Below are 13144 nucleotides of genomic sequence, written 5' to 3' on the forward strand. Positions count from 1 at the left end.
GTCTCAAAAGAGACTGATTACCATAGAGCAGCATGAAGGTCTGCAGATGCAGTAAATGGTTAAATAAAGGTGACCCATGAGCTGAGCAACTCAGTTTGTGAAAATAAGCTGTTTTATGAAATGTTTATTTCAGGATCGGGAGAGATCGGCAAACACAAATAAGGACTCAAACACTGTTTCTGTTAGAATATAAGGCACATTTATTATTATTCCCCACAGAATACAGCAGATCAAACAACTAGCTCTTCACACACGCAAAGTAGCAAGCATTAAAGCAACAAGCTTCAAACAAACGTGACGCTCAACAGATTCTCAGAATCAGCTCTTACCATTGACATGAACTGGGAGCCCTCAGTCCTAGGTTAAGATCAGCGTTCACGATGCCGGTATTCCACAAACGAACTCACGGCAGACTCACCGGGCTGAGGGCAGTCTCCTCTTTATATACTTGTAAACAAAGAGTCAGATGTGGAGCGAGTTTGGCCATCTCTCACTCCACAGCTGTCCTGCTTACCAAAGCATGTTTCCCAAAACATCAACCGTTCCCAGCGTCTCACCAGTGTGCGAAGCAAAATAATATTGCATACAACAAATCAAACAAAATAAGAATACAGAATCAGTCTTTCCCACAACACATTGTCATAGGTTCCCACCACAAGTTAAAACAAGTTATAGCACAATAACACATGTGGTTCTTAGTTTTATGTGAGCAACATAACAGGCACGAGCATGTATGTTGCTCTTAGTTTAAAACTAACCAGTTTTTCCCAAAATACATAGTCAAAGAACAAAAATAACTCTTTAATATATCATAAGCTAATCAGGAAGACAAGATTATAAAGTTTTACAAATTCTAAATTTTAAAGAGTAAAGACTAAAATGAAAGCTTAATACAAATTAATAGAAAAATTACAAACAGATTCAGGTAGAACTTCTGTAAATTAAATATTTCAGCATAAAGCTGCTGAAATCAGTATTTCCAGCAGGAGAACCATGCTAGATCAGGGTGGAGTTCTTCCTGTGATGTTTCCTCCAGTCTGGACCTGCAGTCTGGACCTCCAGGATGTCCAGAAGGTCTGAAAGTAGGGTTAGGGTTAGAACCATTAGCTGGTGTACCAACATCTATTCTGCCTTTAACACTAACTGTGGTCCTGCTGCAGTTCTGGTTTAAGAAGCTCAACCCACATCTGGTGCTGGTGGTCAGGGGACATCAGCATGTGACTGGAATCAAACCTTCAACCTTCTAACCAGGTGATGCTACTGAACCCAGTCTCTGGGCTATCAACAGGTGTAACCAGAACTTCCTGACCCGTTACCTAGATGCCTTTTAACCTCTGATGAACCCATCATCTGGATGATGACATCATCTGATGGTTCTGGAGATTAATTCTGGTTTAACTGAACCATGAATTAAGACGTTTAGAACCAAGGCTTTATAATTCCATTAAACTGTCCTGAAAATAAAGATGTGCTGCATTTAGGTTTTACCGTTTAAAACGCATGAATCATGTTTCTTTATTCCTAACACTGTTCTGTCCCATAAATCCCAATAAAACACTAAAGTTTATTGCTGCAAACAGCAAACAAGGTGGAAAAACTACAGTGATGTTGCTGTATTTATTATGTTCTGTCATCATCATGATTAATGGGTCAGAACACAGAACCAGATGAAGAGACGGACCAGTCAGTTTCTGATAAACATGATTTTATTGATCAGAAAACAAAGAAAGAATGGAAAAAATTACATAAAGTAGACCGAGCTCAGAACCTGAGAGCGAGGTTCTGGTTCCTCCTAGAGTTAAACAGAACAGTCGACCCAGCTGGAGGTTCTGGTTCTAGAAGGAACCAAAACCTGAGAGTGAGGTTCTGGTTCCTCCTAGAATTAAACAGTGGACCAGGCTGGAGATAACAGGTGATTTCCTAAAGTTACATATATTAATGTTTCACTGTGAAAACCAGACAGACCTGCTTAGTTTAGAGGAACAGAGGAAACACTCATTTAGAGACACCTGTGGATAAAGTTTTATTGAAGAGGCTCTAAAACATTAATAACACCTGAGCTGATTCATCATGACATCATCAGCCTCAGCCAATCAGCAGCAGCCAATCAGCAGCAGCTAGTACCCATCAGCCAATCAGCTGCACTCATTTCCTTTGATCAGGAAGAAGGTCCCAACAGCCACGCCCAGGAGTCCGATGGTCAGACCCAGTCCACAGAAGACTGCAGGTCCCACACTGGGCTGAGGACTGTTCAGCTCCACATCTGGAGACAGAAGACAGAGACATGAGGTCCTACATCTGAGTCCAGAAGGAGACTCTCTGCTCAGTTTGGGATCTGGGAGAAGGTTCCTCACCAAACATCCTGGTCAGTGGTTTCTGTAGAGCTAGATGGTCCACAGAGCAGCTGTAGATGTCTCCCAGCTGAGGGATGAAGTCCAGTCTGGAGATCTGGGTGAAGGTGCTGTCCTTGCTGGGGAAGGGAACGTTGATGCTGGTTCCTTCAGTCACCTTCTGGCCGTTCTTGGTCCAGGAGACGTTGACAGGAGCAGGATAGAACCCAGAGACATGACAGACCAGGATGTTCTTCTCTCCCAGCTCCACCTCGTCTCTGGTGTAGATCATGGGAGTGGATGGAGGATCTGAGGAGAAACCAGGTAGAGCTGTCAGCATCATGGTAGGAACATGGTGAGATGCTGCTGGTTTCAGCAGAATGTTCTGCTAGAGTTCTTCAGTCATCAGAACCTGTCCTGAGGTTAGTCTGAAGGAACAACGAGCAGAACCAGAACATCAGCACCACCTGAAGTTCTCTGTAGGAACAAGACCTCCAACACTGCAGAAACATCAAATCCAAAACTCAGGAACAGCTTCTTTCCAGCAGCTGTGAGGACTGTCGCCCCCTGCTGGGAGACGGTGGTCCTACATTTGTTATCGCTGTGGTCCTCAGCAGAGGGAGATGGACACCTGCTAAGGACCACCCACCTACTGTTAAACATGTTAAAGTCCATCAGATGTTACGATCACTTTACTGTTGGTCCCTATTTGCACATTTAATTTCTATAATTATAGCCTCATATCACTGCACATAAGCTGCTTATTACATGATTATTTATCTGTGACTCATGAAGGATGGACTAGTTCATATAACTATCACTCACGAAGGAACTGATATCACACCCCTCAGAATCTGACACAAACCTTTTTATTAACTTTTTTATATTTTCACAACTTATGTGAAAAACCATGCACACATAGTTTATTATCTGTTATTGTCATGTTTACTCTAAGATGGAGTCTCCTGAAAAGATTATCACCACAGTAACACACAGTAACCATAGAGAATCTATGAATCTTGACTAAATATCGACACAGGAACCATCAATATGTTCTGACTATAACTTCTAATCTTTGTTACGTCCATCAATGATCAGAACTGAGGAACCTGTTTGGATCAGAGGGAACACCTTCCAGAACCAGGAGGTCCAGTTGTGTTCTCCTGCAGCACTAATGATCCTGTTCTGACTGAGAATCTAGAGTCACTGACCGCTACGCTCTGATCCACTGGAGACCAGAACCAGAACCAGGAGACCCTGTCAGGACCCAGGTGATGGAGAACCTAGAACAGGTTCTCTAAGAACACGATGTGAATACAGGAACATGAAGCTTTATAAGACATTTTAATATTCCAGCTGTAAGGCTGCCAATCTGTCCTTAAAATAACTTTTAATCAACTTCCAGATTGAAATATTTATTACAGCTGAGGAAAATACATTTTCATTTATTATCATTATCAACTCCACATTTATTCCATCATTCAGGATTTTATATAATGGTTTAATTAAACTCTATTCTCTGTAAAATTCATAAAACTTTCTGGTTTATACTGGAATGCAATAACTGATAAAAGACTTTTCATTTTTTTATGTTTGACATAAACAAAAGAAATTAACTCAAACCATGTAGTTTAAAAAATCTGATTTTGATTGATTCTGAAAACTGAAATAAATATAAAACTAGATTAAATTCCATCTAAAAGTCAGCAGCATTAATATAAACAGAAACAGTTTCAAAGGCAACCTGTGAAGTAAGTATTTATTCTAAAGCTACCAGGTTCTGATCAGGCTGTTCTAACAGCAGGTTCTGCTGATCCAGTTTTCCTCCAGCGGTTTGGATCAGAACCACTGCTGCTAGAACATCTGGACCTGGTACTGGTGTCAGTGGATGGAGACCAGAACTGGTACTGCTGTGACAGTATGGACCTCAACATGTTGATTAATAACTGTTACATGTCCATTATTTTAACATATTTACATGGAAACAGCCTGACTGGCAGAATATTTTAATATTTATTCTCCTTTTCACTGTATATCAGTAAAATCTGGAAATAGCATCATAATGAAGCTAAACTAACCTGATGGTTGATGTTGAGTAAAGCTGATAATAAACATTTAAATGATTAGACCTAATTTTAGGTGAAAGCTGCAGGAGTAAATAAAAGTTATTTTAACCAAACTTAGTTCCTGATTCAGAGGAAAGAACTTTGTTCTGGTTCTACAGATTTAAACAACAGAAAATTTCTATTTACCTCGTTCCACAGGAGTGTCCTTCAGGGCTTTACGACGGATGCCCAGGTTTGTTCTGCAGATCTGTTGATTAGCCACAGCTGTGTCATAAGCTCCTTTCACTAAGCTCATATGATCAATGAAAGGAGGCTGAGGTTCCACTCCTTTCCCCTGCTTGAAGTCAGCGAACCACATCTCTTCACCATCCAGAGTATACATGGCCTCTCCATCAGAGTCTGAACAGCCTCTGATCTGAAGGTCCTCATGGAGAACTGTGAACACAGAGACAGCTGAGGAACCTCTGAGGAACCTGCTGAGAACCAGCTGAGGAACCTACTGAAGAACCTGCTGAGGTCCAGCAGAACCTACAGAACCGGGTCAAACTCACCATCAGCAGAGACCCGGAGGACCCCGCAGAGGAAGAGCAGCAGCCTCATCTTCATCATCATCATCAGAGACTCGGAGCCTCACTGAGGGAAAGTCCTGCAGCTGCTGGACCCAACGCAGCCAGCAGCCAATCAGAGAGCAGGGAGGGCTGTGACGTCACTGGTTACCAGGTAGAGCCAGCAGCAGCTGAACCCAGACTGGCGCTCTGAGCTGCTGGAGATCAGGACTCTAAGATTTACTGATGTTTTATTAATTAAATGGAACATCTACAATGATTTTACTCTAAAAATAGAATAAATTAATACATTTGTTGTTTTAAAAGGAGGAAACCAGACTTTTAATCATCAGACAGGTTATAATGTAAATCTTTATCATAGATTGTTTTGTCTAAAAACAAAATGAATGAATAAACTTAATTTAAAAGGAGGAAATGTTTATTTTCCAGCTGGTAGAACTCATCCTGTGGAGCAGAACCAGAATTCTGATCATTTAAAAGATTTTAATATAAACCTTTATCATAGATTGTGTTTTCTAAAAACAGCAAAATTAATAAATCTGTTGTTTTTAAAAGGAGGAAAATGTTAAGCCTTTATTTCTCCTCTAGCTATATAATCTCAGAAGTGTGAATCAGACCATGTTCACCTTGATGTCATTTATCAAAATGTTCTCCTGGGTCTGGAGCAGGAAGTGGGTCCTGTTCTGTGGTTTGGTTCTTACTGGTGGTCAGTAGATCTCAGGAGGAGCAGATGATGGAGGTCAGACTTTATGTCTGCTGATCTTCCTCCTCAGAGAGCAGAGGTCCACCTCAGATCCTCTGGACCAGACTAGAACTGCTTCTGGTGTTGTTGCTGAACTTGGTGGCTGTTATTTCTGACTCTGAGATGAATCAGGTGGTGATGATGTCACACTGAAGGGCCCACCAGGACGTTTAAAGGTGCATTGGCACATTATATAATAAAATAATAGCCCAGTAACTCTTTCTGGTTACATGCAAAGTGTTTCTGACAAATCCTGCTGGCGTATTATTTAATTCTGTCTTTTACGCTGAGTTTCTGCTCAGTCAGTAAATCAAGCCTTTCTGTGTCACCATAACGACACCAAGTTTACTTGAACTGTTCTGTAGTGCTGAGAACTGCTGCCATCGACATATGGTGCATTCAGACCTACCATGGTGAATAGGATATCTCCACATGTTCACCGCTGTACATTTCACCTGTAGTCAGTCAGAATGCACCGTTACACTGACATCATCCTAGAGAGACGCTACATGAACATAACCTCTACGGCAACGTTTGAAGTGAATATAGGATGTTCTCTATAAACTGAATTCCCTTCATTTCATTTGAAAACTATTTAAAAATACATACAAACAACAATGCACAGACTCCCAAATCAATGTATCCTGAATGAAAAGGAACAGAGAGAAAAACAATCTTCTATGTGACCCTTAATTCATTTTACAACTCTACATCAGTTCCTTTACTCATTTTTTAACAATATTTACATCCATCTTTAATCAGCTATTCATGCTTGCTGTAATTACATTTTACAGTATTTAAAAAAACTTAATACCATCATAAATATTTCCTCATCATTTCTGTGAACATTGTATTCTATGTTTTTTATGTCATTATCATTCTCGACTCTAATTTCTAGATGAAGCCCACTCCACATATTAATGCCTTTTACTGTGACAGTTCATTATAGGATTTTGGTTTTGAACCTGTTGTTTTTTATATCTGTTCCTTTCAGATTGTTGTGACTTTCTCTTTTTTTCAAAGCTTTATTGGATGTTCACTGTCAGTATTTTCCCCCTGCTTTATAGAAATCCTGGAGATTTTCATAATCCACTAAATCATGACATTTTATTAATTTACACTTTTAGTTTTCAGACTGGGGGGTCATCAGAGTTGTTTCAGGTGGTCTTTGTGTTCAGAGCCTGATAAAGACCAGTCTGTGGGTGTGTTGCTGTGTCAGGAGAGAAAACATCTCAATCATGCTGCGTTCCATTTGTCCTCAGTAGTCAGAGTCCCTGACCTCCAGGTAAGAAACTGGAACGGCCCCTAATGTCAGTATTATGAGTCGGCAGCATCAGATAAAAGAAGTCAGGAAACACCAATTTCGAGAGGTGTCTGGCTGCAGACCTCACGTTTCAGTCGCTTCCGCCTTCGTTCTCAGTCGCGTCCGTTCGCAGCCTTCCAGCTTCGTCCTGGGTTGCTTCCGCTTCCTTCTTCTTCTCTGTTGTCATTGGAAACGCGCAGATAATTGTAAACAAATCTGAAGAAATTCACCAAATAATGCTTCTAAATAATGCTTCTGTGTAAATGTTTTAAATAGCGTTTGTTTGGCGGGGATTAATAAAGTGATAGATAAATAAATAAGAAATGTTTATGAACATATTATGTTACCGCGGTTTCCACCGTTTATTTTTGCATGTTGCATGTTTTTGCAGGTATTATTATTGCATTATTTGCAATACTGTACCTTAACTTCAATGTGCAATTACTTTCCACCGCACTTTAATTTGGAGAGCTTCTGCCAAACTTTATTTCTTAAACTGCTATACTGCACATTTTAGCCTAACTTATGTATATCTATCGTTAAAAATCATGTTTATAGACATAGTAATAGTCATGCCTATATACATTCTTAGTAAATATTCGCCTGTAAACTCTGTTATAATAACAACCATCTAAATATTATGTTCATTGTACAAATCTGCTAAAATTCTATTTTAATGGTGATATCCACCTGGATATTATACTCAGTACATATCCAGCTGTAAATCTGTTTACATTACTAGTTATTCTTATATTAAACTCATAGTACAAATCTATCTGTAAATTCTGTTTATAATAGTATTCATCTCCATATTTATTCAGTACATATCCATGTACTGCACTCATGGAACCATTGTATATCCTGCACTTTACTGATATTGCACTTCTGGTTAGACCTAAACTGCATTCCGTTGCCTTGTACCTGTGGAATGACAATAAAGTTTAATCTAATGTAATGTTAAAATATATATATATATATATATATATATATATATATATATATATATATATATATATATATTCTTTTTTTTAGAACACCTTTCCTTTCACAATTACTACTTAAACATTATTTTATACATGTTTTACCAACTGTAAATAATCCTGCCTTGCCTTGCCTAAATAATATGAATTACAATCTAAAAACCATGGTTATGACTTATTTTCGCTATTCCCAGTCTAAAAGATATATCGCCTGGTGTTTTTACTATAGCTTTATCTGTAATGTAATATCTCACTGTTTCTCTGCAAAATTCTTAAATGGGCCAGAGTGTTCAGTAATTGCTATTAGTAACATTGTTGTTTACATAGTCTTTACATTATATCGTCAAATTTTAATGTAAAATATTGTTAACCTGTCAAGGTGTGAGGACCAAAGGAGGAGGATGACCCAAATGCAAGACTTAACTGGTTATTTAATCAAAGAAACTCAGGAACAAGGTGAAAAACATGCCTTCTTCAGTCTTTCTGCTAAACAATTAAACAGCATAAAATATATAGTTGTTAAAGTAAACAAGGCAATAAGCTACGGTTCCAAATAACCTGGTTGAAAAAAATAAAACAACAACTTTACATTTGAAATACGATTTACAAGTGAATTGTTCACTTTGTGCAATGGTGAATAATGAACAGGTATTAAATGCAATGAAAACAAGTTATTTTCGGCATTCACAGTATGCCAAATACCCACGACTGTCTGCAATTTCCTCACAAAACACATTCATGTCTTCAGGGTGCCTGAAAACAAACTTGAAATTCTCCAAGATTAACTCCTTTTCATCTTCATCCACTTCCTCCTCACCCCAAAGCTTTTCATACTGCTGTACAGCCTCTGCCAGTTCCACTTCCCCCATCTTCAGTATGTCAGGCAATTCCACGGCATCAGAGAACAAGTGCAGGTTTGCGTTAACCCATTCTGCGGCCTCTTTACAGTCGTTTACAATCCTGGCCTTCACTCTATCCTATAGAAGAGGAAAAGGACAAGTGCTCTTTCTAGTATTACACCTATTTTATACAGTGTATAAAATAAGTGTATCACCTTGAGTGATAGATGCTCGGCAGAGAAATAGTAATCAAACCTACCACTTCAACTGTTGTCTTCGAAGTGTTTTCAACGGAGACATCGTTGTCCTTTTATTTTTTACAAAAAAGGGTAATCTTAACACTGATATAAATGTAGTCATAAAGGGGGGGAAAGCACAATTTAAGCAAAAATGTGTTTAAGAAAAAATAAGCTAACCTCAAACTTTCGCTTCTTCAGTCTGAACACTGGTTGCACCTCACCACGCAGGAGGGCTCTTGACATCTCCGTCCAGTGTGCAAACATTTTATGATGGCTTAAATAAAATTATTGAAGAAAATATAAATGTATTATAGGTATAAATGTGGTACAAGCATTTCAAGGCAATCAATTGTCAAAGCTATTGTGATATTACCATCCAAGGTCAAAATTCTCCATCAGCATAACACACCACCATGTTCGCAAAGCTGGCATGTCCATCTAAAAAAATTATATATGTGCATATATTTTTATACTGCATCTCAGAGTGACATTAAAGAATTTCATGATTTTACTGAATGAATAGGTAATCTTACAATAGTGAAATCAAAGGAGGCATCTAGTACTGTATAAAGGGCATACTATGGACACAAACATTGACAATTAAATTTTAATATTTCACAGAATGTACTTTCTTTACAGAGTAGAATACAAGCACAAGGAATTTGTGTCCCTACCATCACCATGAAGATGCCACAGTCCATCCCGTAAGGTTGTCTTGGAAAACCCTATCATATCAGGGAGAGAGTTTAGTTCAGCAGGTTTTAGAGTATGGATAAATATAAATAATATTGTTTTGTTATGAGTGGAAAAATATCATTAAGCTAATTTTCATAAGTTAAATATGTTTTACTTTTGGCTGTCAATGCAGATTCCTAAGGTGTTTCTATTTTGGTCATGTTCACGCGAGATCGCGTTGTTGAAAAATGTCCTATGACTTGACCCGTAGTTAGGAAGTAAGCGCTCAACTCACGTATTTCGGCGATTTGTTTTAGATTCATGCATATCCTATCGCATCTCTCAACATCTTGTGTCTGGCATAGCATCGTCGGTATGTATACTTGGTTTTTGAGATTGTGTGGAGATATTTATTATTTTTTCGAAGTCATTTTTATGTTTGAAGAGGCTTTATCCATGTGTGGTCGAGGTTGAATAGCATGGCGCTGATTCGTCTTGCTGTTTGTATGTTGCAGTTTCACCTTTTCTCTAACTCCAATAAACCTGTGGAACGAAGTAGAACGAATCTTCAGAGTATTGGTGTGGGGAAAAAGTTTAGCTGGCCGTCAGGATATTAATAGACATATCGAGGACGGCACAAATATACTGCACTATTACCTCAATTTCCAACCCAGTAGTCTCTTTCCATGGACCAGGATTTATTGACTGAGAAAGTTTTATATAATTAAAAACACTACAGCATTAACATTTCTATGCAGCCATTATTATTTAAAGTAGACTTTTTATGGTGCCAGTTTGTGAACCCATTTTTCAGCTTTAAAATTTTTTTAACTGTTAGATGACAAATTAAAAATTCTAAAACGTGGAAATGCTATATTTGACGGGGTTTCAACAAGACTAGCATGATACTGTGCCTTTCAATAGGTCAGAAAATCACGTAAGTCTTATCACACCCTTTCCAAAATTTGCATTGTATACCTTTGATTGAGCAATTTGTTCGATCAGCTCAAAGCACGCATTTCCAATCTGCAAAACAAACAAAAAGTTCAACTTAGCAGCCTCAAATACATACTTAGCTCTCAAATAAATTGGCTACATCTACTTTCAACTCACTGTTGCGTCCATTTCATTGTTCAAACCAAGGCTCCAAAAGTCAGCACGTGTCAGCACACTCTTTTTTGTTTTCACAGAAGGGGAAAAAGTCTTTGTGAATACTTGAAATTATATTATACCGTGTCAATTGATTGTTATGATATATATATAAAAATGTAATAGCTGGAGTAAAGGTATGTTGTACAAATTACCTTAAAAGACACAATTTGAAATATTTGTCACCTCTTTTCTACTCTCCGAAACAGGATTGAGCGCCTTTTGGCGTGACGTGTTCATGAGTGTTAGTGTATTACAACATCCTGCACTGTCTTGAGGACCAACACTTCCTGAGCAACAGCAACATCCTGCACATATTCTGCTGCCACTATGTCTTTCTACCACGTATTCAGGTCAGCCTAGATGTCTTCAAGGATGCGTGGGACAACCATCCCATCAGCACTGAGCAGAACCTAACACCCAATCAGTTGTGGCAGGTGGGCCAGGCCCTCAACCCTGTTGCAGATCCCGAGGTGAGTTAATGCATTAGTAAAGTTGGTCCTATTTCATTAAAAAGCCAAATGTCAGAAATTAAGGTGGTGTTCTGATTCTCTTTGTCATCCCAGAGATTCAATGGGAGGAGAGTAGCTACACAAATTAACCTCATCACGGGGTCAATATTCCTGAACTGAACAGTCCTCTTTCGGATCTGGAAATGTTGGCACTGCAAGACAGCTTTGATCCATTGCACCCATCTGACTGTTTTGGAGCAGACGTATATCTAAACACTGTCCAATATGTTGAAAACTTACTAGAAGCAAGACAGCTCCTGCTGGCGTTGAGGTAGTGAAAAACGCGTGAAAGCCATAAAAAGGCACCATCAGGTACTTTGTGTCAGGATTTGTTTATCGATGAACTCAGAACACACACACAGGACAAAAGTTTGAGAGGTTTATTGAAGGGTAGACGATTGATGGAAGATGTAACCACAGATGCAGAAATACAGAGGCTCAGGGGTGCAGGTGAAGGCAGGAGCTGACGGCCAGGAGAGAGAGAATAAAATTAAGCTGGGTGGCATGGCACAGAGCAGAGCTTTCTCAGGGTGGCTAGTCAGGTTAGCTGATCACTGGAGACACCAGAACACAGAGCAGAACTTCCCAGGAACAACGGTGAGGCACAAAGTCTTTCAACGAGGCAGGACTCACCTTAAACCAGAAAACAGAAATAAATCTTCCAAGGCAAGGACGAGGACTGGCATGGAGTGGATGATAACAGAAGATGGACCAGCACTAAAGTGAGGCAGAGGGAGGTTTAAATAGGGAGAGTAGCAGGTGAAATGTGTCTGATTGATTAATGGCGTACCGCGAGCTATTTTTAGAAACGTAACGTCACGATGACATCACATCACGTAGTCCGCAGTAGGGCAAGCTTGCATAGTCCGTCGCTGCTTTGCTTTAAAAGAGACGTGCGTTACCCTTGGTTTTACTCGGTAAACGACTGCTTTTTCCAAATCTAAGACCGTGGTTTTTAAACATTGTTGCTATGGAACGTGCAACAGCGACTCGAGGTACGCTGATCGGCCGCATATGAAGGATGTTTTCTTCAAGACTGCCAAGGAGAAATGTGTGACACCGGGGCGGTCGGCCTACACAACAGTTCAACCCGGAAAAAGTTACCAAATTCAAGTACATATGTAGCAAGCATTTTGTCGGAGGAAAGGGCCCAACCGAAGAACATCCTGACCCAATTCCAGCGACATCAAGTCAAGGTAAGAGTATTTTGGTGGCCGACATGTTAATAATGAAGCGCCTGCTACCATGACAGCATACAGGCTATCATGGTAGCAGGCGCTAACATGATACCCTGCTACCAGGATAGCTTACTCAAAAACATTTCAAATAAGACAAACATTAAACATATACCCATTCCTGGACGGTGATTACAAACAAAAAAACGGCCGACGCTGCCTTGATCGCCGCGCAGGAAAAAAAAAACAAAGCTTGCCGTTCATCAACTCGGCCAGTTTTCTAGTCTTTTTAAGCCCTCGAACCTCAAGCCATCGTTTGAGCTGAAGGTTGGTGTGTTCTTCCACAGTGCGACCAGTAATCCGTGCGCCTGGGACATCGTCTTGGGAAAGTTTAACGGCTGTAAAGTCGGTCATATCGCTGGTTCTGTTGCGCGTCTAATAGCTGGTTGCTACGGGCGTTCTCTACCTGTATGTCCTACCTAAGCGGCAAAAGGGGCGTTGCTCTTGAGTCGGTGACGTCACGTGCGCGGTACGCTATTACTAACAGGCGTGACTGACTGCAGAGGGT

At 39.7% G+C, this 13144-nt stretch overlaps 1 protein-coding gene and 1 long non-coding RNA gene across 4 annotated transcripts; both read right to left on the bottom strand.

Annotated features, from left to right (window-relative positions):
- Positions 1–1688: 1688 nt before the first annotated feature.
- Positions 1689–5050, bottom strand: LOC110368199 (mamu class II histocompatibility antigen, DR alpha chain). Of its 3 annotated transcripts, none has more exons than XM_036131141.1 (5): positions 4948–5050; positions 4583–4831; positions 2355–2639; positions 2141–2263; positions 1689–2098 (listed from the first exon to the last, which is right to left on the bottom strand). In XM_036131141.1, the coding sequence occupies exons 1-5, from the start codon at positions 5009–5011 to the stop codon at positions 2094–2096; spliced, it is 726 nt and encodes a 241-aa protein (XP_035987034.1). In that variant the 5' UTR covers positions 5012–5050; the 3' UTR covers positions 1689–2093. The 3 variants fall into 3 exon arrangements, with proteins under 3 accessions (XP_035987034.1, XP_035987033.1, XP_035987032.1); XM_036131140.1 differs by having other exon boundaries at positions 1689–2085; positions 2128–2263; XM_036131139.1 differs by having other exon boundaries at positions 1689–2263.
- A 4431-nt stretch (positions 5051–9481) lies between these two features.
- Positions 9482–10464, bottom strand: LOC118560244. Its single transcript, XR_004929210.1, has 4 exons — positions 10398–10464; positions 9740–9790; positions 9599–9643; positions 9482–9503 (listed from the first exon to the last, which is right to left on the bottom strand). It is a non-coding gene; the product is annotated as an uncharacterized LOC118560244 (long non-coding RNA).
- Between the last annotated feature and the right edge of the window lie 2680 nt (positions 10465–13144).

The sequence above is a fragment of the Fundulus heteroclitus genome, unplaced genomic scaffold (genome assembly GCF_011125445.2).
Source record: "Fundulus heteroclitus isolate FHET01 unplaced genomic scaffold, MU-UCD_Fhet_4.1 scaffold_41, whole genome shotgun sequence".
Lineage (NCBI taxonomy): Eukaryota > Metazoa > Chordata > Actinopteri > Cyprinodontiformes > Fundulidae > Fundulus > Fundulus heteroclitus.

Bases quoted from the DNA above. Each gene is read 5' to 3' on its own strand.
- LOC110368199 (XM_036131141.1), bottom strand. From the start codon at position 5,011: ATGATGATGATGAAGATGAGGCTGCTGCTCTTCCTCTGCGGGGTCCTC. The intron at 4,832-4,947 runs GTGAGTTTGACC...CTGTGTTCACAG, and splicing joins CCTCCGGGTCTCTGCTGATG to TTCTCCATGAGGACCTTCAG. The intron at 2,264-2,354 runs GTGAGGAACCTT...TTCTGTCTCCAG, and splicing joins ACCACTGACCAGGATGTTTG to ATGTGGAGCTGAACAGTCCT.